The sequence below is a fragment of the Salvelinus alpinus genome, chromosome 12, assembly GCF_045679555.1.
Source record: "Salvelinus alpinus chromosome 12, SLU_Salpinus.1, whole genome shotgun sequence".
Classification (NCBI taxonomy): Eukaryota; Metazoa; Chordata; class Actinopteri; order Salmoniformes; family Salmonidae; genus Salvelinus; species Salvelinus alpinus.
In genome coordinates this window covers 24,433,612-24,461,296 of record NC_092097.1, presented here as the reverse complement: position 1 = coordinate 24,461,296, position 27,685 = coordinate 24,433,612, and the positions used below count along the sequence as shown (strand labels likewise).

At 43.5% G+C, this 27,685-nt stretch overlaps 1 protein-coding gene across 2 annotated transcripts in view; it reads right to left on the bottom strand.

Annotated features, from left to right (window-relative positions):
- mdfi (MyoD family inhibitor) overlaps nt 1-22,788 on the bottom strand; it is a 44,234-nt gene extending 21,446 nt beyond the window's left edge. Inside the window, exons 1-2 of one of the 2 annotated variants that reach the window (XM_071335454.1) lie at nt 22,191-22,788; nt 18,853-19,030 (exon numbers count right to left, since the gene is read on the bottom strand). In XM_071335454.1, coding sequence (XP_071191555.1) covers nt 18,853-18,997 — 145 coding nt within the window. In that variant the 5' untranslated portion in view covers nt 18,998-19,030; nt 22,191-22,788. The remainder of the gene's footprint in view (nt 1-18,852; nt 19,031-22,190) is intronic. The other variant, XM_071335455.1, reaches the window with a different exon arrangement.
- Nucleotides 22,789-27,685: the final 4,897 nt, after the last annotated feature.

Genomic DNA, 27,685 nt, shown 5'->3' with positions numbered 1-27,685 from the left:
GTATGCTGAGCTGTAGTCAAAGAACAACATTCTCACATAAACATTCCTCTTGTCCAGGTGGGAGAGAGCAGTGTGGATTGCAATAGAGATTGCTTCATCTGTCGATCTGTTGGGGCAGTATGCGAATTGGATGGTGTTGAGGTGTGCCATGACCAGCCTTTCAAAGCATTTCATGGTTATAGATGTGGGTGCTACGGGACGATAGTATATTGACAGTGATATGTGGTTGTCTCACCTAGTTATTTTAAGATGAATGCACAAAATGTAAGTCGTTCTGGATAAGAGCATCTGCTAAATGACTAAAATGTAAAAAGTAAATGTTTTACACGTGTATGATTTGTACATTTCTCGATAAAATGTTTTGTTTTTTGTTACATTTGACTGTGTAAAGCCTGGCAGTACTACTTATTTCTCTGAGAGTGAGGCGGATAAAGTGCCTTCAGAAAGTATTCACACCCCTTGACTCTTTCCACATTTTGTTGTGTTACAGCCTGAATTTAAAATGGATTAAATTGAGATTTTGTGTCACTGGCCTACACACAATACCACATAATGTGGTCCCGTGTGGCTCAGTTGGTAGAGCATGGCGCTTGCAACGCCAGGGTTGTGGGTTCATTCCCCACGGGGGGACCAGGATGAATATGTATGAACTTTCCAATTTGGGTTCATTCCCCACGGGGGGACCAGGATGAATATGTATGAACTTTCCAATTTGTAAGTCGCTCTGGATAAGAGCGTCTGCTAAATGACTTAAATGTAAATGTCAAACTGGAATTATACTGTTAGATCATCAGGCTCCTCAGCCGAGTTCTGAATGGGCAGTTTTGTAGTTGTATCGACGTCTCATCAAACTTAGCAGATAGGAAATGCTACAGTACTTCATCAAGGACAAAACAAGCAGCAGAGATAAATGAGGTATCTGCATTTACCCCATTGGACACAACATCCTGATTGCTGGTATTATAAATAATATGTCATTGCCCTTTTTAAGAAGATGCCATTGCCCCTTTAAGAGCTCTGTTGCGCAGCCAAAACCATGCTTGAAACTCTTGTTGTAGCTGCATCTTTAAAGTGATGCCACACACACAATCTACAGGAGTATGGAAATAAGCGGGGTAGCAATGGAAAGCTGGTATTCCCCTCCCTATGGCTCTATTAACTTGAATGCGCCTCGAGATTAATATTTATCTCGCACAGAACACACCACAACAAGCAGACTAGGTAAATAGGTTAACTATTCTACTATGGGGTTGTCTGATTTAGTTTTAATAACAACATTACACGGCAAAAATAGCAGCACTGAAAAGTTACATCTTGAGTGATAAAGTATAGGCTTTGAATGACTTTGCCAGTTGTCACGTTCTGACCATAGTTCTTTTGTGTTTTCCTTGTTTTAGTGTTGGTCAGGACGTGAGCTGGGTGGGCATTCTATGTTGTGTGTCTAGTTTGTCCGTTTCTATGTATGGCCTGATATGGTTCTCAATCAGAGGCAGGTGATAGTCATTGTCTCTGATTGGGAACCATATTTAGGTAGCTTGTTTTGTGTTGGGGTTTGTGGGTGGTTGTTTTCTGTCTTTGTGTTCATTGCACCGGATAGGACTGTTTCGGTTTTGGCACGTGTTATTTTGTATTGTGTTCATGTTCAGTTGTTTATTATTAAATCATGGACACTAACTACGCTGCGTCTTGGTCCGATCCCTGCTAATGCTGCCGTTACACCAGTAGGCTACACACCGTTGTTTGAGTTGAGCGCCACAGTGGTGCACATTATAGACTGTCTCATTTCTTTAATCTGAACATCAGCGCTGTCAGCAACAATCATCCATGTCAGTTCAGTTCACACAGCGTAACAATGAAAATAATAATTTATTTGGGAATATATTTCGTAGAACAGGCACGCTTCTGTATTAGGTTATGAACGTTTGTGTGACCACTATGCTCAGAATAGGTGTGTCGACCAAAATGTAATGGAATTCCAGAATTGTGTAGCTGGTCTGCACCCAAAAAGGAAATTCAAGGTTTCGTTATAGTATTCATTTCATTCAGGGGTAGGTAGATCGACAAACGTTTCGCCCTTCGTCAGTATTGTTAGCGTCTCCTCTGAAGGTAAGCTTCTTTATTGTGAACTCGTTAAGGGTAACGACATACAGGTGTGTTCATGTGTGCGCTCCTGGAACAGACACACATGTCAATAATGCATCCTCCAAATATACAATACATAATCTAATATCTAACAAGTCACTTTTTATAATAATGCATTGGAAAAACATTAGGCTTTGGGCCACTCATACACCAATGTCTATAAATAGTTACAGGAAAATACTAATTAACAATAGTAGCTAGATTCAGGCTGGTCTCAAAAACGACCTCTCCAGTATCCATATGATGGAAATCCGTCGCAGTGACAGAGAAGTTTAACCCATGGATCAGTCTATCAGTCTATCATTGTATCATTCTCTCCGTCCGTCCGTCTGTCAATTGTTTTATCTATCATTCTTTCTATTGTTCTTTCAAACCAATAGGATTGTGCCTCCAAGCCCTTGTCTGCCCTTAGTAAACCACCACCATTGGACCAAACAAATCTGAACCGAATATCAAACGTGGATAAAGCCAATCCTATGCTGGCACTCATGCCAAACGCCTCAACCACCAAACTGTGGAGCAATTTTTTAAATCTGAGAATGATGAGCCTCTAATTCAAATCTGAACATAGTAATAAAGCAATGATTGAGCAGGCTGTGTGTACACATGTGTTGGTGAGTTTGTTGGTGACGTGTGTGTATGTGTGTGTCCATGTATGCATGCACGCCTGCGTGTGCGTGTGGCTATACTGTGTCTATGTGTACTCTCCCCTAGATTTGGTAAACAAAGGAATGTCACCTTGTCAACACAACGCTAGTGTTGGCTAATAAAGCATTAACATATGAATGATAGTAGTATAGAAACTTACATAACAGCATACAAGCTGTTATAATGAGCCTGCCAATGAGCCTGTGATATGTCATGTTTGGCCGACTGGGAGAGAACCGCGATTAATCTGACACTATGAGAGATCTAGACTGATTAGGGCTGGATAGAGAGAGACTACTGTTAAGTTGTAGTTTGCATTAGCAGGGAGAGACAGGAGGAATCTTCAGAGGCAGCAATATGGTACCCAGTTCTAAAGTCTACAGTTGGGCAAACTCTTTCACCTTGGCTGCCATCTTAGCCCTAGCCTTCCTCTCCTCACAACTCTCTCCTGTGCTCTGCTGAGTGTTCTTTATTTACTGGAAGACTCTGAGAGAGCACAGCATGAAAGAGACTGGGCCTGGAGCCTGGTATTAGTACTGGAGAGGGGGGTATGGTAGGAGAAAGAGAAAAGAGTCACGGAGGCTTTACCTGGAGTCTTTGAAACTCCCTAAACCCGCTCCGTCTCGGTCTCTGTCTATTCAGCCTTCACTAATGCCCCCTCTGAAGTCACTCTACACAGAGGATATCACTGCTGTCTGCATGTGTATGTGTCTGACTGACAGTAGACAGGGGGATGTGTTCCACCCGAACAGTGTCTAGAGAAGTAGAGATGTGTAAAGACCCAAAGTAGTTTGTGTAAAGACAAACTTTCATCAGAGGGGCAGAACTTTCCAGCCCACTCACTGTGTAGGGCTCTACCTCAATGTCTTTGATCAGGTCTCACCTATAGACAGAAACTTAAACAGAAAGCAGCCGTGGTAAGGACTGTTCAACAATGGTTGGACCAATCGGAATCAATGCTCCAAGATTGTTTTGATCACGCGGAGCGGGAAATGTTCCGGGTCGCCTCTGAGAATAGTATTGACGTCTACACTGACTTGGTGACGAGGTTCATCAGGAAGTGCATAGAGGATGTTGTTCACACTGTGACAATTAGAACTTATCCAAACCACAAACTGTGGATAGATGGCAGGATTCGCTCAAAACTGAAAGCTCGAACCACCGCATTTAGCCATGGCAAGTTGACTGGGAACATGTACAAACAGACCAGCTATGACCTCTAAGGCAATCAAAGAGGCACAATCATATTGCAGAGACAATTCAACGGCTCAGACACGAGACGTACAGTGGGAAGAAAAAGTATGTGAACCCTTCAGAATTATCTGGATTTCTGCATAAATTAGTCATAAAATGTTATCTGATCTTCCTCTAAGTCACAACAATAGACATACACAGTCTGCTTACACTAATAACACACAAACAATTATAATTGTTCATGTCTTTATTGAACGCACCGTGTAAACATTCACAGTGCAGGTTGGAAAAAGTATGTGAAGCCTTGGATTTAATAACAGGTTGACTCGCAGTGCTAACTGTGCCACTAAAGATTCTGGGTTCGAGTCCAGGCTCTGTCGCAGCCGACCGTGACCGGGAGACCCATGGGGCGGCGCACAATTGGCCCAGCATCGTCTGGGTTATCCCACCTGGACAAGAGACATGCTTCCAGTATGTAAGAATACTGTTCATTGACTACAGCTCAGACTTCAACACCATAGTCCCTCCAAGATCATCATTGAGCTCAGGGCCCTGGGTCTGAACCCTTCCCTGTGCACCTGGGTCCTGGACTACCTGAAGGGCCAAAGCTAAGTGGTGAAGGTAGGCAACTCCTCTATTACACTGATCCTCAACATGGGGCCCCCACAGGGGTGCTTGCTCAGCTGTGGCCACACACGCCTCCAACTCAATCATCAACTTTGCTGATGATACAACAGTGGTAGGCCTGATTACCAACAACGACAAGACAACCTACAGGCAGAAAATAACCTCTCCCTCAACTTCAACAAATCACCCCGACGGGGTCGCAGTGGAGAGGGTCATTGACTACAGCTCAGCCTTCACTGACCACCTGAAATGGTCCTATCACACAGACAGTGTGGTGAAGAAGGTGAAACAACCTCAGGGGGCTGAATAAATGTGGCTTGGCCCCTAAGACTCTCATGAATTTCTACAGATGCACCATTGAGAGCATCCTGTCAGGCTGTATCACCGCCTGGAAAGGCATTTGCACCGTCCGAAAGCGCAGGGCTCTCCAGATGGTGGTGCGGTCAGCCCAACGCATCACCGGCTGAATACTGCCTTCCCTGCAGGACATCTACAGCCCCCACTGTCACAGGAAGGCCAAGATGAGCCTCAAGGACAGCCACCCAGGCCACGGCCTGTTCACCCCGCTAACATCTAGAAGGCGAAGACAGTACAGGTGCATCAAAGCTAGGAAAGATAGACTGATTAACAGCTTCTATCTCCAGGCCATCAGATTGTTAAACAGTCACCACTAGCCGGCCTTCACCCGTACCCTGCCCGGAACCTTAGTCACTGGTAATAGCCGGCTACTCTACCCTGCACATTAGAGACTGCTGCCCTATGTATATAGAGTTATTGAACACTGGCCACTTTAATAATGTTTACATACTGTTTCACCCACTGTATATCTAAATACTGTATTCTAGAAATGGCTAATCCTATATACAGTCCTTAATTTGAGCTGGATCCTGCCGGAACAGGATCTGGCAACTCTCAGTTTTGGACTGTTTCGTTACGGAACCCATTTGCCCTTATCTGGTACCTCTAGTGGCATGAAAAATCCTTTTCACTGTTCGCAATGTAAAAGTTAAAATAAAAGCAATCAGAGTTAATTGAAGTTGACTCATCGTTAATTCTCCTGGCTGCCCCCTAAAAAACGTAATGTGAAAATGTGCATGATATTCTAAGAATGTATTTGTTTTGGGCCAGCCCGGATTTATAGTTTGCGCAACATTGTAGCCTATATAGACCAAAGCGTGGCCATTGCTGTGGCGTGAGAGAGAAGTACATCTGTATCTCTCACAGAACAAGAATGAGATTCACTTTCCCTCTCTCTGCTCTGATAAACATGAGCCTGCAACTCTCATCTCTGCAGCGTTGCACTTCATCATTTATTTCCTTATAGAATCGTAGCCCCGAAAGGGTGCTGGGGGGAGCAGCACACCTGATAAATAAGTAATAGAATTACTGCTGTCTGTTCAGAAAGAAATGAAATAATGCTGAATACTGCACCAGGAGTAGGCCTATCATTTTGCCACAGAGGATCTATAGGTTATATATTTTTTAATAGCCTAGCTGTAGATTGTGTGTAGCCCAATCACAAGGCATGCCTACAGTCGGGAACACACAGCAAATCTGTCAGTAAACAGCATGCAGCCAAAACAGGACTTTCGCAATAGTGGATTTGGCTATTTCAAATCAAATCAAATTGTATTTGTCACATGCGCCAAATACAACAGGCGTAGGTAGACCTTACAGTAAAATGCTTACTTAACCAACAATGCTGTTTAAAAAAATAAAAAATAAATACAGGTGTATAAAAACGAACACACAGCCATGCAATCTCCATAGACAAACATTGGCAGTAGAATGGCCTTACTGAGGAGCTCAGTGACTTTCAACATGGCACCGTCATAGGATGCCACCTTTCCAACAAGTCAGTTCATCAAATTTCTTCCCTACTACAGCTGCCCCGGTCAACTGTAAGTGCTGTTACTGTGAAGGTAGGCCACACAAACTCAAAGAACTGGCCCACCGAGTGCTGAAGCGTGTAGCGCGTAAAAATCATCTGTTCTCGTTTGCATCACTCGCTACCGAGTTCCAAACTGCCTCTGGAAGCAAAGTCAGCACAAGAACTGTTCATCTGGAGCTTCATGAAATGGGTTTCCATGGCCGAGCAGCTGCACACAAGTTAAGATCACCATGCACAATGCCAAGCGTCGGCTGGAGTGGTGTAAAGCGATTGGACTCTGGAGCAGTGGAAATGCGTTCTCTGGAGTGATTAACCACGCTTCACCATCTGGCAGTCCGACGGATGAATCCGGGTTTGGCGGACACCAGGAGAACGCTACTTGCCCGAATGCATAGTGCCAACTGTAAAGTTTGGTGGAGGAGGGATAATGGTCTGGGGCTGTTTTTCATGGTTCAGGCTAGGCCCCTTAGTTCCAGTAAAGGAACATCTCAACACCACAGCATACAATGACATTCTAGACGATTCCGTGCTTCCAACTCAGTTTGGGGAAGGCCCTTTCCTGTTTCAGCATAACAATGCCCCCGTGTACAAAGCGATGTCCATACAGACATTGTTTGTCGAGATCAGTGTGGGAGAACCTGACTGGCCTGCACAGAGTCCTGACCTCAACCCCATCAAACACCTTTGGGGTGAATTGGAATATTGACTGCGAGCCAGGCCTAATCGTCCAACATCAGTGCCCGACCTCACTAAAGCTCTTGTGGCTGAATGGAAGCAAGGTCCCGCAGCAATGTTACAATATCTAGTGGCAAGCCTTCCCAGAAAAGTGGAGGCTGTTATAACAGCAAAGGGGGGACCACCTCCATATTAATGTCCATGATTTTGGAATGAGATGTTAGACGAGCAGGTGTCCACATACCTTTGGTCATGCAAATGGATCCTGTTGAAAAGAGAAGACTAATCTGTCTGTAGGCTACTAAGTAGCCTACAGACATAATAATAATTGCACCCCTTGTGTGCATTTCCGATAATACCGTATACCACGGTTTCTATCAACTTCCAAATAGGCCTATTGAGCGAACAGATAAGTCTTCTCTTTTCAACAGGATCCATTTGCATGACCAAAGGTATGTGGACACCTGCTCATCTAACATCTCATTCCAAAATCATGGACATTAATATGGAGGTGGTCCCCCCTTTGCTGTTATAACAGCCTCCACTTTTCTGGGAAGTTTCTATCAACTTCCAAATAGGCCTATTGAGCGAACAGCATTGTTTACAAAGCTTTTGGCACGAGTGCATCGGCCATTGGCGGTGAGTGAGCTGAGCATCATTTGGTGAGTCAGTAAAACTGGAAATCTTTTTTAGGACTATAGTTTCCTCCTCATATTGTACATTATGTGTGTCTCCACACACCTACGCCTAGGCTATTGATGGATTCAAGAAAAGATAGGTTTGCTAACTTGCTAGTTAAGTGGCTAGATGTTAAGATCAAGCTTCTTGGTTACAGCAGAGATATGCAATCTCCTCTTGGATCAAGATACCTGTTTAAAAAATGATAATAATAATTGCACCCCTTGTGTGCATTTCCGATAATACCGTATACCCCGGTATGGTACAGAAACGGTATGACGGTATGAAAATCTGAATACCACCCAACCCTACTGTATATATTTATATTCCGGACTCTGACAATGCTCATTCTGATATTTCTAGATTTGTTTCTTTAAATGTCTTTGATTATGTGTGTATTGTTTTGCATATTACTGGGCTAGAAACACAAGCATTTCACTGCACCTGCGACAACATCTGCAAATCTGTGTACATGACCAATAAACTTTGATTTGATTTGACAGAAACATAACATCACACTGGCTAGATCTCTAAAGACATCTTGTTCTGTATACACAGTAGTGCACTAGTTTTGACCAGATCCAGAGTGGAGCCCTATGGTCAAAAGTAGTGCACTCGCTGGCTGTCATTTGACATATGTCCATCCATTCACTCTCCACATTCACTCTCTCAATGGAGTATTCTCCTTTTGAGAGAAGAGAAGTTTATAGGCCATTCACAAATGTCCTAGTTCCAGTGTCTGTGACAAGTCCTGGCATCATTCAAGCTCAGTCCTCAAGCAAATGTATCAGTGGAGGCTGCTGAGGGCAGGATGGTTCATAATAATGGCTGGAATGGAGTGAATGGAATGATATCAAACACATCAATGATGTGGTTTCTATGTGGTTGATACCATTCCATTCACTCCATTCCAACAATTATTTTGAGCCGTCCTCCCATCAGCAGCCTCCACTGATCTCTATGTCTGTTCCCGAGCCAGCTGCCATCCATACCATAGACACGCAGAGCAGAGATCCTTCACCCAAATACATTTCAAATCAGTTTTTCACATATCCTGGCATTTAATCCTAGTAAAAATTCCCTTTCTTAGGTCAGTTAGGATCACCACTTTATTTTAAGAATGTGAAATGTCAGAATAATAGCAGAGAGAATGATTTACTTCAGTTTTTATTTCTTTCATCACATTCCCAGTGGGTCAGAAGTTTACATACACTCAATTAGTATTTGGTAGCATTGCCTTTAAGTTGTTTAACTTGGGTCAAACGTTTCAGGTAGCCTTCCACAAGCTTCCCACAAAAAGTTGGGTGAATTTTGGCCCATTCCTCCTGACAGAGCTGGTGTAACTGAGTCAGGTTTGTAGGCCTCCTTGCTCTTTTTCTTGCTCTTGCTCTTTTTTTCTCGCTTTTTCAGTTCTGCCCACAAATGTTCTATAGGATTGAGGTCAGGGCTTCGTGATGGCCACTCCAATACCTTGACTTTGTTGACCTTTAGCATATTTGCCACAATTTAAGAAGTATGCTTGGGGTCATTGTCCAATTGGAAGACCCATTTGCAACCAAGCTTTAAATTCCTGACTGATGTCTTGAGATGTCATTATGGCCATTATGGTCATTATGGCCAAACAGTTCTATTTTTGTTTCATCAGACCAGAGGACATTTCTCCAAAAAGTACGATCTTTGTCCCCATGTGCAGTTGCAAACCGTAGTCTGGCTTTTTTTATGGCGGTTTTGGAGCAGTGGCTTCTTCCTTGCTGAGTGGACTTTCAGGTTATGTCGATATAGGACTCGTTTTACTGTGGATATAGATACTTTTGTACCTGTTTCCTCCAGCATCTTCACAAGGTCCTTTGCTGTTGTTCTGGGATTGATTTACACTTTTCGCACCAATGTACGTTCATCTCTAGGACAGAAAGCGTCTCCTTCCTGAGCGGTATGATGGCTGCGTGGTCCCATGGTGTTTATACTTGCGTACTATTGTTTGTACAGATGAACGTGGTACCTTCAGGCGTTTGGAAATTGGTCCCAAGGATGAACCAGACTTGTGGAGGTCTACAATTTGTTTTCTGAGGTTTTGGCTGATTTCTTTTGATTTTTCCAGGATGTCAAGCAAAGAGGCACTGAGTTTGAAGGTAGGCTTTGAAATACATCCAAAGGTACACCTCCAATTGACTCAAATGATGTCAATTAGCCAATCAGAAGCTTCTAAAGCAATGACATAATTTTCCGGAATTTTCTAAGATGTTTAAAGGCACAGTCAACTTAGTGTGTGTAAACTTCTGACCCACTGGAATTGTGATACAGTGAATTTTAAGTGAAATAATCTGTCCGTAAACAATTGTTGGAAAAATGACTTGTGTCATGCACAAACCGACTTGCCTAAACTCTAGTTTGTTAACACGAAATTTGTGGAGTGGTAGAAAAACAAGTTTTAATGACTCCAACCTAAGTGTATGTAAACTTCTGACTTCAACTGTATGGCCTCTCATCCCATCCATATGTTCAATGATCACCCCAAATACCTCCAGTCAAATAAGCTTTGTTATATAGCGTTACATCCATTTCCCCCCTCTGAAAAATGTGAGCCTGTGAGTGTGTGTGTGTGTGATGGTTGGTTCAGGGGTAATTAAGACATTAAAAAGACAAAAGGAAAACAATTAGTCATGGAGATATGCTCCTGTCCTCTGTGGCATATCCTCAATGACCCCCCCCCCCCCCCCCCACACACACACACACAGAGAGAGAGAAACAGCGCAGCCTAATCTGCCCTGAAACCCAGCCAGGAGTCAAACACACACTTGAGAGAAAAGCACATTCTAAGAGGAATGCTGGAATGAGTCCAGAAAGCCACATTATTGTTGCTTCTAGGGAATGAAGCAGAAGTTTAAGCTAATTAAAGACTGAAACTGTCTGCTGTTAAACAGGCCTAAGAGGAATTTAATTGTGCTACTTTGTCTCAGACTTCTTCTGGGAAAAAACGTTAGAAACACACACACACACGTTTGTGAGATCATGCATCTCTGTTTGCCACCCAGAATCAACAGGAATTTTATGCTAACGAGGTTTCAAAGGTCAGCATTGTGAAGACATTGAGTGTCTGTCTGTGTGTTAGGTCTCCTGGCTTTCATGCAATTTGAATTTGCTGTCCAGATATTGGACTATTGCCAGGAGACGTTGTCAACAGCCTAGTGTTTGTCTACGTTAAAAAGAAACAAAGACAACATCAGAGAAGCATCAAGACCATTAGAAAAGCATCTAACATAGACACTATCTCCACTACCAAATTCAACATCAACACAGCTCTAAATGGTTAAGATGGCGCCGACAGATATGGCAGCTCTGCTTCTAGCTCCTAAGCAACTTTGCAGTATTTTTTTTTTAAATGTGTCATTTCTTACATTATTAGGCCAGAATGTTTTTTGTCTTATTACATACAGCCGGAAATAACTTTTGGATATCAGACCGGCGGTAACTCACCAGCATCACGACCACGAATACGACTTTCCCGAATTGGATCCTTTGTTCGTACCTCCCAGGGCAATTAAACTTATTCCAGAGGCTGCTCCAAAACACCACCGGACGTGAAGAGGTATTCGGAGTGGACTTCTAGTCCGACTCAGGAGGTGTGCACACCATCCACCGCTTCCGAGTATATTACTCGCTAATGTTCAGTCTCTGTATAATAAAGTAGACGAACTCAGGACGAGGATCTCCTTCCAGAGAGACATCAGGGATTGTAACATACTCTGTTTCACGGAAACATGGCTTTCATGGATGTACTGTCCCCGTCCCTACAGCCAGCTGGATTCTCAGTACATTGCACAGACAGGAATAAAGAACTTTCTGGGAAGAAGAAAGGCGGAGGTGTATGTTTCATGATTAACTACTCATGGTGTGATTGTGATAACATACAAAATCTCAAGTCCTTTTGTTCACCTGACCTAAAATACCTCACAATCAAATGCCGACCGTATTACCTCCCAATATATTTCTCTTCGGCTATAGTCACAGCCGTGTATATTCCCCCTCAAGCCGATACTATGACGGCCCTCAAAGAACTACACTGGACTTTATGTTAAATGGAAACTGCATATCCTGAGGTTGCATTTATTGTAGCTGGGGATTTTAACAAAGAAAATTTGAGGAAAACGCTACTGAAGTTCGACCAACACATTGACTACTGTAGTACTCGCTCTGGAAAAACATTGGACCACTGCTACTCAACTTTTCAAAATGCCTACAAGGTCCTCCCCTGCCCTCCCTTTGGCAAATCTGATCACAACTTAATTTTGCACCTCACTTCCTATAGGCAGAAACTCAAACAGGAAGTACTCGTGCTAAGGTCTATTAAACGCTGGTCTGACCAATCGGAATCCACGTTTCAAGATCGTTTTGATCACGCGGACTGGGATATGTTCCTGGTAGCCTATGAGAATAACATTAACGAATACACGGATACGGTGACTGAGTTCATCAGGAAGTGTATAGGAGATGTTGTACCCACTGTGACTATTAAAACCTACTCAAACCAGAAACTGTGGATAGATGGCAGCATTCGCGCAAAACTGAAAGCAGGAACCACCGCATTTAACCATGGCAAGATGACTGGGAATATGGCCGAATACAAACAGTGTAGTTATTCCCTCATTAAGGCAATCAAACAGGCAAAACGTCAGGACAGAGACAAAGTGGAGTCACAATTCAACGGCTCAGACACAGACTACAAAGGGAAGACCAGCCACATCGCAGACACCGACGTCTTACTTCCAGACAAGCTAAACATCTTCTTCGCCGGCTTTGAGAATAAAACAGTGCCACTGACGCGGCGCGCTACCAAGGACTCTCCTTTTCCGTGGCTGACGTGAGTAAGACATTTAAGCATGTTAACCCTCGCAAGGCTGCCGGCCCAGACGGCATCCCTAACCACGTCCTCAAATTGAATCTCTCCCTATCCCAGTCTGCTGTCCCCACTTGCTTCAAGATGTCCACCATTGTTCCTGCACCAAAGAAAGCAAAGGTACCTAAACTAAATTACTATCGCACTTCTGTCATCATGCAGTGTTTTGAGAGGCTAGTTAAGGATCATATCACCTCTACCTTACCTGACACCATAGACCCACATCAATTTGCTTACCGCCCCAATAGATCCACAGACGATGCAATTGCCATCGCACTGCACACTGCCCTATCACATCTGGACAAGAGGAATACCTATGTAAGAATGCTGTTCATTGTCTATAGCTCAGCATTCAACACCATAGTACGTTCCAAGCTCATCATTAAGCTCAGTGCCCTGGGTCTGAACCCCGCCCTGTGCAACTGGGTCCTGGACTTCCTGATGGGCCGCCCCAGGTGGTGAAGGTAGGAAACAACACCTCCATTTCGCTGATCCTCAACACACGGCGGCCCCACAAGTGTTTGTGCTCAGCCCCCTCCTGTACTCTCTGTTCACCCATGACTGCGTGGCCACGCACGCCTCCAACTCAATCATCAAGTTTGCAGACGACATAACAGTAGTTGGCTTGATTACCAACAATGACGAGACAGCCTACAGGGAGGAGGTGAGGGCTCTGGGAGTGTGGTGCCAGAAAAATAACCTCTCACTCAACGTCAACAAAACAAAGGAGCTGATCGTGGACTTCAGGAAACAGCAGATGGAGCACGCCCCTATCCACATCGACAGGACCGCAGTGGAGAAGGTGGAAAGCTTCAAGTTCCTCGGCGTACACATCACGGATGATTTGAAATGGTCCACGCACACAGACAGTGTGGTGAAGAAGGTGCAACAGAGCCTCTTCAACCTCAGGAGGCTGAAGAAATTTGGCTTGGCCCCTAAAACCCTCACAAACCTTTACAGATGAGAGCATCCTGTCGGACTGTATCACCGCCTGGTATGGCAACTGCACCACCTGCAACCGCAGGGCTCTCCAGAGGGTGGTGCGATCTGCCCAACGCATCACCGGGGGCAAACTACCTGCCCTCCAGGACACCTACAGCACCCGATGTCACAGGAAGGCTAAAAAGATCATCAAGGACAACAACCACCCGAGCCACTGCTTGTTCACCCCGCTATCATCCAGAAGGCGAGGTCAGTTCAGGTGCATCAAAGCTGGGACCAAGAGACTGAAAAACAGCTTCTATCTCAAGGCCACCAGACTGTTAAATAGCCATCACTGGCCGGCTTCCACCCGGTTACACAACCCTGCACCTTAGAGGCTGCTGCCCTATATTTACATTTACATTTAAGTCATTTAGCAGACGCTCTTATCCAGAGCGACTTACAAATTGGAAAGTTCATACATATTCATCCTGGTCCCCCCGTGGGGAATGAACCCACAACCCTGGCGTTGCAAGCGCCATGCTCTACCAACTGAGCCACACGGGACCAGTCTATATACATAGACTTATAATCACTGGCCACTTTAATAATGGAACACTAGTCACTTTAATGATGTTTACATACTGCTTTACTCATCTCATATGTACATTATATACTGTACTCTATTCTACTGTATTTTAGTCAATGCCACGACGACATTGCTCAATCTAATATTTATATATTTCTTAATTCCATTCTTTTACATGTGTGTGTATTGTTGTGAATACATACTACTGCAATGCTAGGAACACAAACATTTCACTACAACCGCAAGAACATCTGCTAAACATGTGCATGACCAATAACATTTGATTTGATTTGAAATAGGCAGTGATTTCTGGTATATCATCTAAATAAATAAATCACAGCAGTTTTTACCTGATTGAGTACATTTGTAGAAAACAGCTAGATACATTTTGAAGTGTTGCATTTTGAATCATGTGGTAAGTTAATCACTTCCATGAATATCACGCTGAAATCAATAGAACAGGGGGCAAATGTTTGGGGTGTAACTCTGTTTAAAACTATTCAAAGGCCTCACGGAAACTTGGAATAACCTGATTTTGGGAGGCTGACAACACGGAAAAGGGATCAAACCACTTTTCTGTTAGTTAACTTCAGCGAATCACGATGCGGCATAGGATATCGACAGTGACAACAGTTGGCTGCTATTTACTTTAAGTGATAGTTTGACTGTCAAATCCGTGTATTGGTATGTGGCCAACAAATGTTTTATAGAGAGCCGCCCAAAAATGTTTGTGCCATTTAAGTTAGAAAAGTCCTGTGCACCCCAGAGCGTGTTACAAAATCAACAGTACAAAACCAAAGATATTGATCTGTTTCAACCAATCAATCTTATCTCATCGTGATGACTATACACTTATATTCTAAAATCACAAATCTGAAGTCAAAAGGATGTGCAAGCTTGCGTAAGGTTGTAACACAAACTGTCCACATCAGGGAAGTTATCCCAACATAAAATGATTTAATATGCCAAAATAATTAAACAGTTTAAGATGATAGTATATGTTGCCCACTCACAAACGACATCTATTTCTCTCTCATTTAACCATTTAGAGAGTTTAAAAATTCTCTCAAACTGCATTTAACTGCACGTTCTAGACCAGAGCCTCCATAGTCTGTGCGGCATCCTGAACGTTTGACATCCCTACTCTAAACACACTGCAGACACCCTCAGCAAAGCACTGAACATTAAGACCACCATCTGCAAAGCATCAAACCATAGAAATGAAAGTAAAGAGACAACCAGCTCAGGAATAAACACATCCCTAGAGCTCCAGTAGGGGAGAACAATGTCTAGATTATCTTCACTCCAAGGACCAGCCATGGTTAAGGAGCAGTACAGCCTCTGCATCCGTGCTTTCCTGCATTCTCTAGGCCAGCAGCTACAGTAGGCCAGTTCAGTGAGGGCCAAATGTGTATTAGAGTTGGAGAGGTTGGGAAAACAAATTCCCATGCTTTTTCATAGTTCAACTTTGTCATAAAAATGCCTCAAACTGCACCAACATTTTTTCCATCAGTGAAAGAAAGCAAATTACACATCATACAAACAAACACACACACACACACACATGGTTTTAAGAGTTATAGAGAGGAGAAAAAGACAGATAGAGGTGGAATGGGGGAGTGAGAGAGAGACAGGGAGAAGGGAGATAGTTGATGGTGTTTAGAATGGGAGAGAGAGAGAGAGAGAGAGAGAGAGAGAGAGAGAGAGAGAGAGAGAGAGAGAGAGAGAGAGAGAGAGAGAGAGAGAGAGAGAGAGAGAGAGAGAGAGAGAGAGAGAGAGAGAGAGAGAGAGAGGTAAGAGATACAGTTGGTGGTATTTAGAATGGGATAGAGAGAGGGAGAGTTCTATCAACATTCGCATACATTCGCGGGTATGTAGTGATAGAGGGGGAATAGCTGGGGAACCAGAAATCATGCAGTTACCTGTACAGGGCAAGCACATTACCTCCTGTGCCATCAGACCTCTGGGTAGATGCACAGAGAGAGAAAATACATTTTTGGGCAGAGCACAGCACTGCTGCTGATGAAGCTAGACCAAATAAGAAGTCAGAACCACTCTCGACACACAAACACACATCCCTGTGGTACCAACTCAGGTAGCAGAACTCAATAGGCCTTGTGTCTGTGTGTACTCCTCTTCTGATACGGGTCCAGTGCTGGTCTGGTATTCTGGGAGGGTGTGGGGGGCAGGTAAGTGATGAAAGCAGGTCCTTGTTACCCTCTGTGGCAGTGAAGCCAGTCTTCATTCCCCACTCTCATCCCCTCCTCTTCCTCACCCACCTAAACTCATACCCATCGTCCCAAATCAACCCACCTCCTTCGCGCCCCTTTCTAGGTGGTTACGGGTAACTTGTACCTGGAGCTAGTGGTTAGGGAGAACTGCATGTTGAGGACAACACATTCGGTGAAGACTGAAACTAAACACAAGACAACTTAATTACCTTAAATAATATGACTAATTATCATATTATGGCCTACTTCAGGGGTTCCCACAGTTTTGGGCCGCGACCCATTTCTGATGTCAAAACATTTTGCAATCAAAGTGATGTAAATAAAGGCCAATGTTTATTTTTTAAATTGGGAATATGACAGTATATTACAAATCAGTCTGAAAGTACTTTTGACAGTATTTCAATCTGAAGTGAAATCATCATTGATGATGTTCTTTTAGCCCCAGTCTGATTTAGTGTCTGGTCCTGTCCTCTCTGTTCTAATGAGTCCTATGCAGCTTGAGGGAAACAGAAGACACATGAGGCTTTTTCTTTGTGACCCAACTTTTTATTTCGTAATTTTTTTCTCAGTTCCTGCGAGTCTTATCTTTCAGTGATGGGGTCATAATATTTTGTAGCTTAACCGTTCAGCGGATAGAGCCACATTTGTAGGAAGAAAATAGAAACCACTCTGTTTATTACAACCACTTCTAGCGGCTACCTGAGGTTTCTGACATAACACGGGTCTATGAACCAAGCACGACTTGTATTCGATTTTTTGATTCTCACTCGTGACCCGATTTTCAAATCAGGCGACCCCACATAGGGTCGTGACCCATAGTTTGGGAAATGCTGGCCTACTTACATTTCTGATGATTAGTCACAAAGCTTCGGAGGTGTGTGTTGTGGTGTGGTATGTGTGTGCTTGTGCATGTGTGTGGTAGACAGACACACATGCATCCACATGTTCGTATGTTATTGTGTTCTTCTAAAATCTAGATCCTAATGTTCTGGGTCGAGACTTGCCCTGTAGAAGTCTCCTCCCACCACAGAGGATTTTTGTGGTGGGTTCCCATGGCAACAAACCACTTGACATCCCATTTCACTTCCCTAACTCCTAACCACACCTCCCTCTATCTTAAACAGCTCTGTACTCTTAACAGGACTTCCTGGAGACTTTGGATGCAAATAGAGATGAAACAAATGAAGACAATTCTAGCCAATGAAAACATAGAATCTTTCACACACAGACACCCACCCACCTCCTCCCTCACGCCTGTCAATCAATCTCACCATGACCAATCAGACTCTTTGTCACGCTTCAGAAGACAACGAGAACCGCCATTCCCAAAATTCCCAGGTGACCCTTATATCACCCATAATGCTGCAGCTCACAACTCGTGTGCACGCGCACACAGTAGTCTTACTGTTGGGTTTGACAGTGAGCTTAGTTAGGTGTCCTGGAAGGAAGAGAGAATCTTCAATATCACCTACTGTACAGACTGCCTCTATGTCTACTCCACTAGGAGCACAAACACATTGCTTAGGGCAACACACACAACCATCCCCCTTTCAGGGATCACATGAGTGAAGAAGCCTTCTCTCTCATTACTAAACACACATAATACATACACGTAATTTAGCAGTCGCTAAATTCTCTTATCCAGAGCGACTTACAGTAGTGAGTACATGCATTTTCATACTGGTCCCCCATGGGAATCAAACCTACAACCCTGGCATCGCAAGTGCCATGCTCTACCAAGTGAGCCACACAGGACTGTGTAATACAGACATACACACATACAGTATACACACACCAGTCCCTTTCAACACTCAACCACCAGCCCCTCACTCTGACAGGGATTATTCTCTCTCAGTCTTCTTGTGATTGTATGTATCTCTTTCTCGCTCTCTCTTTTTCTCTCTCTTTTTCTCTCTCGCTCTCCCTCTCTCTTTTTCTCTCTCTCACATCAATGAATGCATGCCATATACACACACATGCACATGCATACTCACACACAACCACACTCCAAACCATAGCAGAGGCCTTTCAACATCCAGACAATCACTGTTGATGGTAATCACGTCCCCCATCCACTTAGACAGGCATGTTCCAACTCATCACACACACACACACAGGCAAACATTGCATGTGCATGTACTACTGCACAATTGACAATGCATCTCAGTTATCTGATGTGGCGTCCTCTTCTCTTTCAGACTCCAAGGAAGGATACATGTTTATAGTATTTGAATGGGGCCTCCTTATTTCCTGCTCTGTCCTTATGTACAGGATGGCACTTTTCAAAGGAGCTTAGCATCGTGCAGTGACATTGCCTTCCCTTAGACCTGGAGTACTGTCAATGACACTACAGATCACTCACCTGTGGTGGGTGTGGGGGTTGGACTGGGGGTGGAGACTGGGGTGTCCGTGGGGGGGTCGGGGTGCAGAGTGGGGGGACATGGGTCCCCATCATCAGGGGGCTCAGGTGAGCTGACAGGAGGGCTCCTCTCCACATCCATTGGCATGGCTCACTGGGGCTGGGGGAACAGGAGTCAAGCCTGAGACAGAGAAATGGAGATATAGTCAGAAAACCTACATCCACTCTCAGATGGCACGTTTTGTCTCTAGTGTTACAAGACAAAAACATTAGATCATGCTCAGTACACCAATCATAGATCATGCTCAGTACACCAATCATAGATCATGCTCAGTACACCAATCATAGGTCATGCTCAGTACACCAATCATAGATCATGCTCAGTACACCAATCATAGATCATGCTCAGCACACCAATCATAGATCATGCTCAGCACACCAATCATAGATCATGCTCAGTACACCAATCATAGATCATGCTCAGCACACCAATCATAGATCATGCTCAGTACACCAATCATAGATCATGCTCAGTACACCAATCATAGATCATGCTCAGTACACCAATCAGCAGAGCAACCTCAGCACACCAATCATAGATCATGTTCAGCACACCAATCATAGATCATGCTCAGCACACCAAACATAGATCATGCTCAGTACACCAATCATAGATCATGCTCAGCACACCAATCATAGATCATGCTCAGTACACCAATCATAGATCATCCTCAGTACACCAATCATAGATCATGCTCAGTACACCAATCATAGATCATGCTCAGTACACCAATCATAGATCATGCTCAGTACACCAATCATAGATCATGCTCAGTACACCAATCATAGATCATGCTCAGTACACCAATCATAGATCATGCTCAGTACACCAATCAGCAGAGCAACCTCAGCACACCAATCATAGATCATGCTCAGTACAGCAATCAGAGATCATGCTCAGCACACCAATCATAGATCATGCTCAGTACACCAATCATAGATCATGCTCAGTACACCAATCATAGATCATGCTCAGTACACCAATCAGTAGAGCACCCTCAGTACACCAATCATAGATCATGCTCAGTACACCAATCAGCAGAGCACCTTCAGCACACCAATCATAGATCATGCTCAGTACACCAATCATAGATCATGCTCAGTACACCAATCAGCAGAGCACCCTCAGTACACCAATCAGCAGAGCACCCTCAGTACACCAATCAGCAGAGCACCCTCAGCATGGAAACGGAAAAAGGAGAGAAAATCTACCAAACAAACCAAAAATCGAATTACCATGCAGTGTTTGTACTGAGTATTTACATCTCATAAATTACCATGCAGTGTTGGTACTGAGTATTTACATCTCATAAATTACCATGCAGTGTTGGTACTGAGTATTTACATCTCATAAATTACCATGCAGTGTTGGTACTGAGTATTTACATCTCATAAATTACCATGCAGTGTTTGTACTGAGTATTTACATCTCATAAATTACCATGCAGTGTTGGTACTGAGTATTTACATCTCATAAATTACCATGCAGTGTTTGTACTGAGTATTTACATCTCATAAATTACCATGCAGTGTTGGTACTGAGTATTTACATCTCATAAATTACCATGCAGTGTTGGTACTGAGTATTTACATCTCATAAATTACCATGCAGTGTTGGTACTGAGTATTTACATCTCATAAATTACCATGCAGTGTTGGTACTGAGTATTTACATCTCATAAATTACCATGCAGTGTTTGTACTGAGTATTTACATCTCATAAATTACCATGCAGTGTTGGTACTGAGTATTTACATCTCATAAATTACCATGCAGTGTTGGTACTGAGTATTTACATCTCATAAATTACCATGCAGTGTTTGTACTGAGTATTTACATCTCATAAATTACCATGCAGTGTTTGTACTGAGTATTTACATCTCATAAATTACCATGCAGTGTTGGTACTGAGTATTTACATCTCATAAATTACCATGCAGTGTTTGTACTGAGTATTTACATCTCATAAATTACCATGCAGTGTTTGTACTGAGTATTTACATCTCATAAATTACCATGCAGTGTTTGTACTGAGTATTTACATCTCATAAATTACCATGCAGTGTTTGTACTGAGTATTTACATCTCATAAATTACCATGCAGTGTTTGTACTGAGTATTTACATCTCATAAATTACCATGCAGTGTTGGTACTGAGTATTTACATCTCATAAATTACCATGCAGTGTTGGTACTGAGTATTTACATCTCATAAATTACCATGCAGTGTTGGTACTGAGTATTTACATCTCATAAATTACCATGCAGTGTTTGTACTGAGTATTTACATCTCATAAATTACCATGCAGTGTTGGTACTGAGTATTTACATCTCATAAATTACCATGCAGTGTTGGTACTGAGTATTTACATCTCATAAATTACCATGCAGTGTTGGTACTGAGTATTTACATCTCATAAATTACCATGCAGTGTTGGTACTGAGTATTTACATCTCATAAATTACCATGCAGTGTTGGTACTGAGTATTTACATCTCATAAATTACCATGCAGTGTTGGTACTGAGTATTTACATCTCATAAATTACCCTTTCTTCAGAATGTTGAAAATGTTTCAGAATCCTAACAGTGTATAAAGTTCAGAAGTTGGCCAACTTCGAGGGATTTGAGAGTGCCAGCTCAGCTGCATGTTCGTGACCATCTCTGTGGGACAGCTGTGCCTCCGCACCCTCACACTCCTCATGCAAAACACACGCAAGGCCTCTGTCACAGCTCAATATATAGCACAGCCAGTCAGCCATTCACATAGGCTATTCATATTTCATGTATTGTACTCTCATGTGACACAAATCTCCACTTCTCCTTTCTCATGAGTCATGACTATCTGGACTCATTCTAGAACTTTCTTGGCCATAATTGATTTCACCATGGTCAACAAAAGTCTATATATTCAATGGGCTTCTGCACTTTTAGTAATCTGAAATGGCTTTACAGTTACAATAGCATATTATCTCAATTGCATCTGCAATATGTGCATCCTACAAAGGTGATATGATAATAAAATCGAAATGTTATCAAACTCTTAATGACTTATGCTATTTTAAAACATTTAAATATGTTAGAAAACGTTATGAAGTTGACAAAGTCCTCAAGTGTATACAGCTGTGTTAAGCTGAAGGCATCTTCACATTATGTTTACCTAACGAGTCCATGCATGCTCACCCTAAGCCAGCCCGACTCAACCCTGTGGGTCCTGTTCAAACTCGATTTATAATAAAGCAAACGGCAAGGAGTTGGACAAGAACTCCCAAATCCACTTACTTAGTGTTGGCTGGGAGTGGGACACAGGTCAATCGGTGTTCGCTAATTCATTATCTGACCCCTTCCCAGGTAGACTCTCCTCTCACTCTCCGGTGATCTCCACTCCACTTCGGCTCTCCTCTTATCTAACTTTCGCGTCTCGAAGACACCACAACTCTTCTTCTCGTCTCCATAAAGTCCTTCATGGAATAGTTTTAGCGCATTTCTCGATGCAAAAGTGGATTTAGGACTTTGTCCGATAAATTTTTCTCTCCTTTCAAAGCGAACCCCTTCGGCGACACTAGTTCAGTCTGTGCCGTTCCTCCGCCTGTCAGTGCAGCGCAGATGTAAGTTCGAGCTCTAAGGGCAGTCCCTAGAACAGTCTTTGTCTCGGGTGCAACTTTCCGAGCGCTTACAGAGGTTTGACAGTTACAGCTCGGCTCTTTACAAAGTCCCCAAAGACGTTTTTAAACTTTCCAAACTCCCGATTTGTCAGCTGTTGCAGAAAAATCAGCTTTGAACCTTTGGATATCATCAGCCATGTCCATACTTCACTCAACCCTCTCTTTCTCACCTTCCCTTTCTCTCTCCTCTCAAACGCTTGTCTGGAGACAGCTCCAGTCTGTTAGACAGGAAACTTCAGTCAGCACTGATTACTGCGCTTCCTCCAGGCACAAACCCCTAACCTAGAACCAGAGACGGGATCTCAGATTATTTCAGATGCGCTACATATTATTATGCATGCCTCAATATGATAATTAGGATTACGATATCAATGTTTATTACCGTAGTAGAATAATATAGGCCTACCAGCCCAATAAACAATAATCAGATATTGTAACTGTGAATTTGCTGGACTATGTAATACAATAGTACATTATGATGATGTATCACCACATTTTTAACAATAATCATAAATGATCTGAATAATTTAAAATAATTTATATGAATAGGCTAGCCTAGGCCTACTTTATGCATGTCTGGTCCTCTCATTTTAACAAATGGTTCATGTTAAAAGTGCGTTTAGGTCGTCTACACAACAATTAATTGTGTATAGCCTCCGCAACTCGTGTCGTTATCGTATATCAAACAGTTGAAAAGCCCCATTCACGCCATTCGCGCAGCCTCATCCTAGCGCAAGGCGCACCTGGCCTGGTAGCGAAACTGATGAGAGTGGTTGGTGTGATTGACGTGTGAAGGACTGGTGGGGGCGCGAAGTAAATTGCCGCGGTAAATCATCTTTAAGCGCATTCAAACAAAATAGTCTGCATTTTTCAGAGCGAGAGAGGCTTGAAGTTCAACAACACACGCATGCCAAATCATATTCAATTTGTCTCACAAATAAATCACCCTGTTACTGGATCTTGACACTAGGTCAACTGTAGCCCATCCTTTCTCTTATCAAGATGTTTAGGGTGCACAGGTGTCATTTAATCAATCAATCAGTCAGGTTATATTCTTAACACATGTTACCCATTTGAAGCAGCTGAAAACAAAGCAAGCTTTGTAGTGAAAAAACACAGAGAACACTATATATAAATGCTTTGAGGTGGCTCTTTTAAAAACAAACTCCCATGATCCTACTAACGTTTTGTAGGCCATACTCTGAAAGACCATGACTAACATAATGATAGGGTCTGCACAGTGCTCACTTAACTGCTCTGGCACAAGCCATTATTATAGTAACAATGTTTGAGACCTGACAAATGTATGTTCAGGTCCACACTGCCTACTAGGTGTGTACTGGAGAGCAGCAGTTAGCAGTTCACCAAGTCTCGAATAAGACTGCTAAACAAGACTGCTAAATAGCTAACCCAGACTACCCACCTTGACCCTTTTTTTCACCAACTCTCTTGCAGTGACTCTATGCTCACACACTGGACACACATACACTAAGTATATTAGGAAAACCTTCCTAATATTGAGTTGCACCCCTATTGCCCTCAGAACGGCCTCATTTCGTTGGGTTATGGACTACAAAGTGTTGAAAGCATTCCACAGGGATGCTGGCCCATTTTGAATCCAATGCTTCCCACAGTTGTGTCAAGATGGCTGGATGTCCTTTGGGTGGTGGACCATTCTTGATAGACACGGGAAATTGTTCTTGCTGTGAGATGTTATCCCACTCTTCCACCAAGGCTGCTGCAAGTTCCTGGACATTTCTGAGGAAGGAGGATGTCTTCCCTGTAACGCACAGCGTTGAGATCGCCTGCAATGACAACAAGCTCATTCCGATGATGCTGTGACACACCGCCCCAGACCATGACGGACCCTCCACCTCCAAATCGATCCCGTTCCAGAGTACAGGCCTCGGTGTAACGCTCATTCCTTCGACGATAAACGCAAATCCGATCATCACCCCTGGTGAGACAAAACCGCGACTCGTCAGTGAAGAGCACTTTTTGCCAGTCCTGTCTGGTCCAGCAACGGTGGGTTTGTGCCCATAGGCGACGTTGTTGCCGGTGATGTCTGGTGAGGACCTGCCTTACAACAGGCCTACAAGCCCTCAGTCCAGCCTCTCTCAACCTATTGCGGACAGTCTGAGCACTGATGGAGGGATTGTGCGTTCCTGGTGTAACTCGGGCAGTTGTTGTTGCCATCCTGTACCTGTCCCGCAGGTGTGATGTTCGGATGTACCGATCCTGTGAAGGTGTTGTTACACGTGGTCTGCTACTGCGAGGACGATCAGCTGTCCGTCCTGTCTCCCTGTAGTGCTGTCTTAGGCGTCTCACAGTATGGACATTGCAATTTATTGCCCTGGCCACATCTGCAGTCCTCATGCCTCTTTGCTGCATGCCTAAGGCGCGTTCACGCAGATGAGCAGGGACCCTGGGCATCTTTCTTTTGGTGTTTTTCTGAGTCAGTAGAAAGGCCTCTTTAGTGTCCTAAGTTTTCATAACTGTGACCTTAATTGCCTACCATCTGTAAGCTGTTAGTGTCTTAATGACCGTTCCACAGGTGCATGTTCATTCATTGTTTATGGTTCATTGAACAAGCACAGGAAACAGTGTTTAAACCCTTTGCAATGAAGATCTGTGAAGTTATTTGGATTTTTACGAATCATCTTTGAAAAGACAGGGTCCTTTTTTTGCAGAGTTTATATACATGTATACTCTGACACCCCAAAACACACACACACACACACACACACACACACACACACACACACACACACACACACACACACACACACACACACACACACACACACACACACACACACACACACACACACACACACACACACACACACACACACACACACACACACACTACATGCACCCATACAAACGTAACACGCGCACACATGCATACTGATGCAACAGACACATTCATACTCACACACACTCACTTTCACACTCACCACATACGCTGCTGCTACTGTCTATTATCTATCCTGTTGTCTATTCACTTTACCCCTACCTATATGTACATGCTGTAGCCACCTTAATTACCTCGTACCCCTGCAAATCGATTCGGTACTGCTACTCCCTATATATAGCCATGTTATTTTTACTCATTATTCTTGTTCGTTATTCACTGTGTATTTATTCCTCGTGCATTGTTGGAAAAGGATCCGTAATTAAGCATTTCACTGTTAGTCTACACCTGTCATTCATGAAGCATATGACAAATAACATTTGATTTGATTTGATTCCTCTATATTATTACACTTCTCTCTGCTCTGCACCTCATGAGCGGGAACAGGAGTTTTTCCTTAAAGCATGACCTGACCAGGTTAAACTCCTGCCCTTACATATAACTCCCTCCCAGGCTTTTTCTTGGTCAAGTCACATGGTCAGGAAGTTCTCTTGCCCTACTCCTGAGATATGATGTGTTGCCATCGGCAGCTCAATATGCCAGCTCATCATCTGACAGCCAGCCAAATATGGCACTGGCCCTAAACATTCCACACCTCTGTCTGCCCGCTCCTCTCAAATCACCTTCCAATGGATGAAACATGAAACACAGCCCAGAAAGCTGCTATACTGGGTCAAACAGGCACAGAACGCAAAACAGGATAGGACTACTTGTACAAATATTTTAACCCAGTATGTTAAAATTTTGGGCTGGCCCCATGTCCAGGCAGCCAATTAACTGTCTACTGTACTGTACTACCCTTGGGAACTCTTTCCCATGCATTGAAGACTGCATATTTATCCTAATGCGTATACAGGTAACTGCCAAAATAAAGGAAACCCTTGAGTAAATGAGGGATACAAAGTATATTGAATGCAGGTGCTTCCACACAGGTGTGGTTCCTGAGTTATTTAAGCAAGTAACATCCCATCATGCTTAGGGTCCTGTATAAATACGCCCAGTTGCCTATTATTATTCCTACCATGGCTAGAAGAAGAGATCTCAGTGTCTTTGAAAGAGGGGTCTTAAAGGAGCATAGGGGGTTTAAATGGTGTGTGTGTGTCTCAGTCACCAGATTCCAGCCCAGTTGAACACTTATGGGAGATTCTGGAGCAATGTCTGAGACAGTGTTTTCCACCACCATCAACAAAACACCAAATTATGGAATTTCTTGTGGAAGAATGGCATCCCATACAGTTCTAGACACTTGTAGAATCAATGCCAAGGCTCACTGAAGCTGTTCTGGCAGCTCGTGGTGGCCCAAATCCTTATTAAGACACTTTATGTTGGTGTTTCCTTTATTTTGGCAGTTACCTGTAGTTGGGTCCACACAACATATGGTGGGTACTGTTTACTCAGCTCTACTTTAGACAACATAAGGTATGTAAAGGTCTGGCAAACATATGTTTTAGGGTGAGGTATTGCTCTAAAGACTGAGGATTTCCACCGTGAAAGCCAGTTTGTCTCATCTAGTGGCTGATGCCTGGAGTGGGTCTTATTTTTTCAGTACCACAGACAATGCAGGAAAATACAACACAAAATACACAGAACAACACAACACAGTACAACACACTGACTCTAGCAAGAAGAGAAAGAAAAGAGAGAGAAGGAAAGAGGGGAATGGAGAAGGGGGGATTATGGGAGGAGATGGAGGGAAGGAAGGGAAAGGGACAAGGGAGGGAGAGAGAAAGAGAGAGAGAGAGAAAGAGAAAGAAAGAGGTCAGGTTGAAAGTGAGAATTTGGGAGAGCTAGGCGAAGTGTTGGCAATGACTGTGTGTGTGTGTGTGTGTGTGTGTGTGTATGTGAAACATAGACCACCACTTTGTGCTTTAGATATCTGCAGGGAGGTTTTTCTGGGTATTATTTTAAACTTTTGACGTTGATTGTTTTCAGTGGGTTCGAACGGTCTGGCGTAGCTGGGAAGAGGGAGGAGAGGAGAGGGAGGAGAAAATGTGGTTTCAATCACTCACAAAGATGCTTTTGTTCTGCAGCTGGGGCCCTCTCTCTCAGTGAGCCCTCAGGAGCCTGCAGACTGGAGTGCTGCTCTCATCACAGGCATTATTACACTGAAGATGACTGCACTTACAGTTACAGTATGGCTCTGGATGGGGACAGTTACAGTATGGCTCTGGACGGGGATAGTTACAGTATGGCTC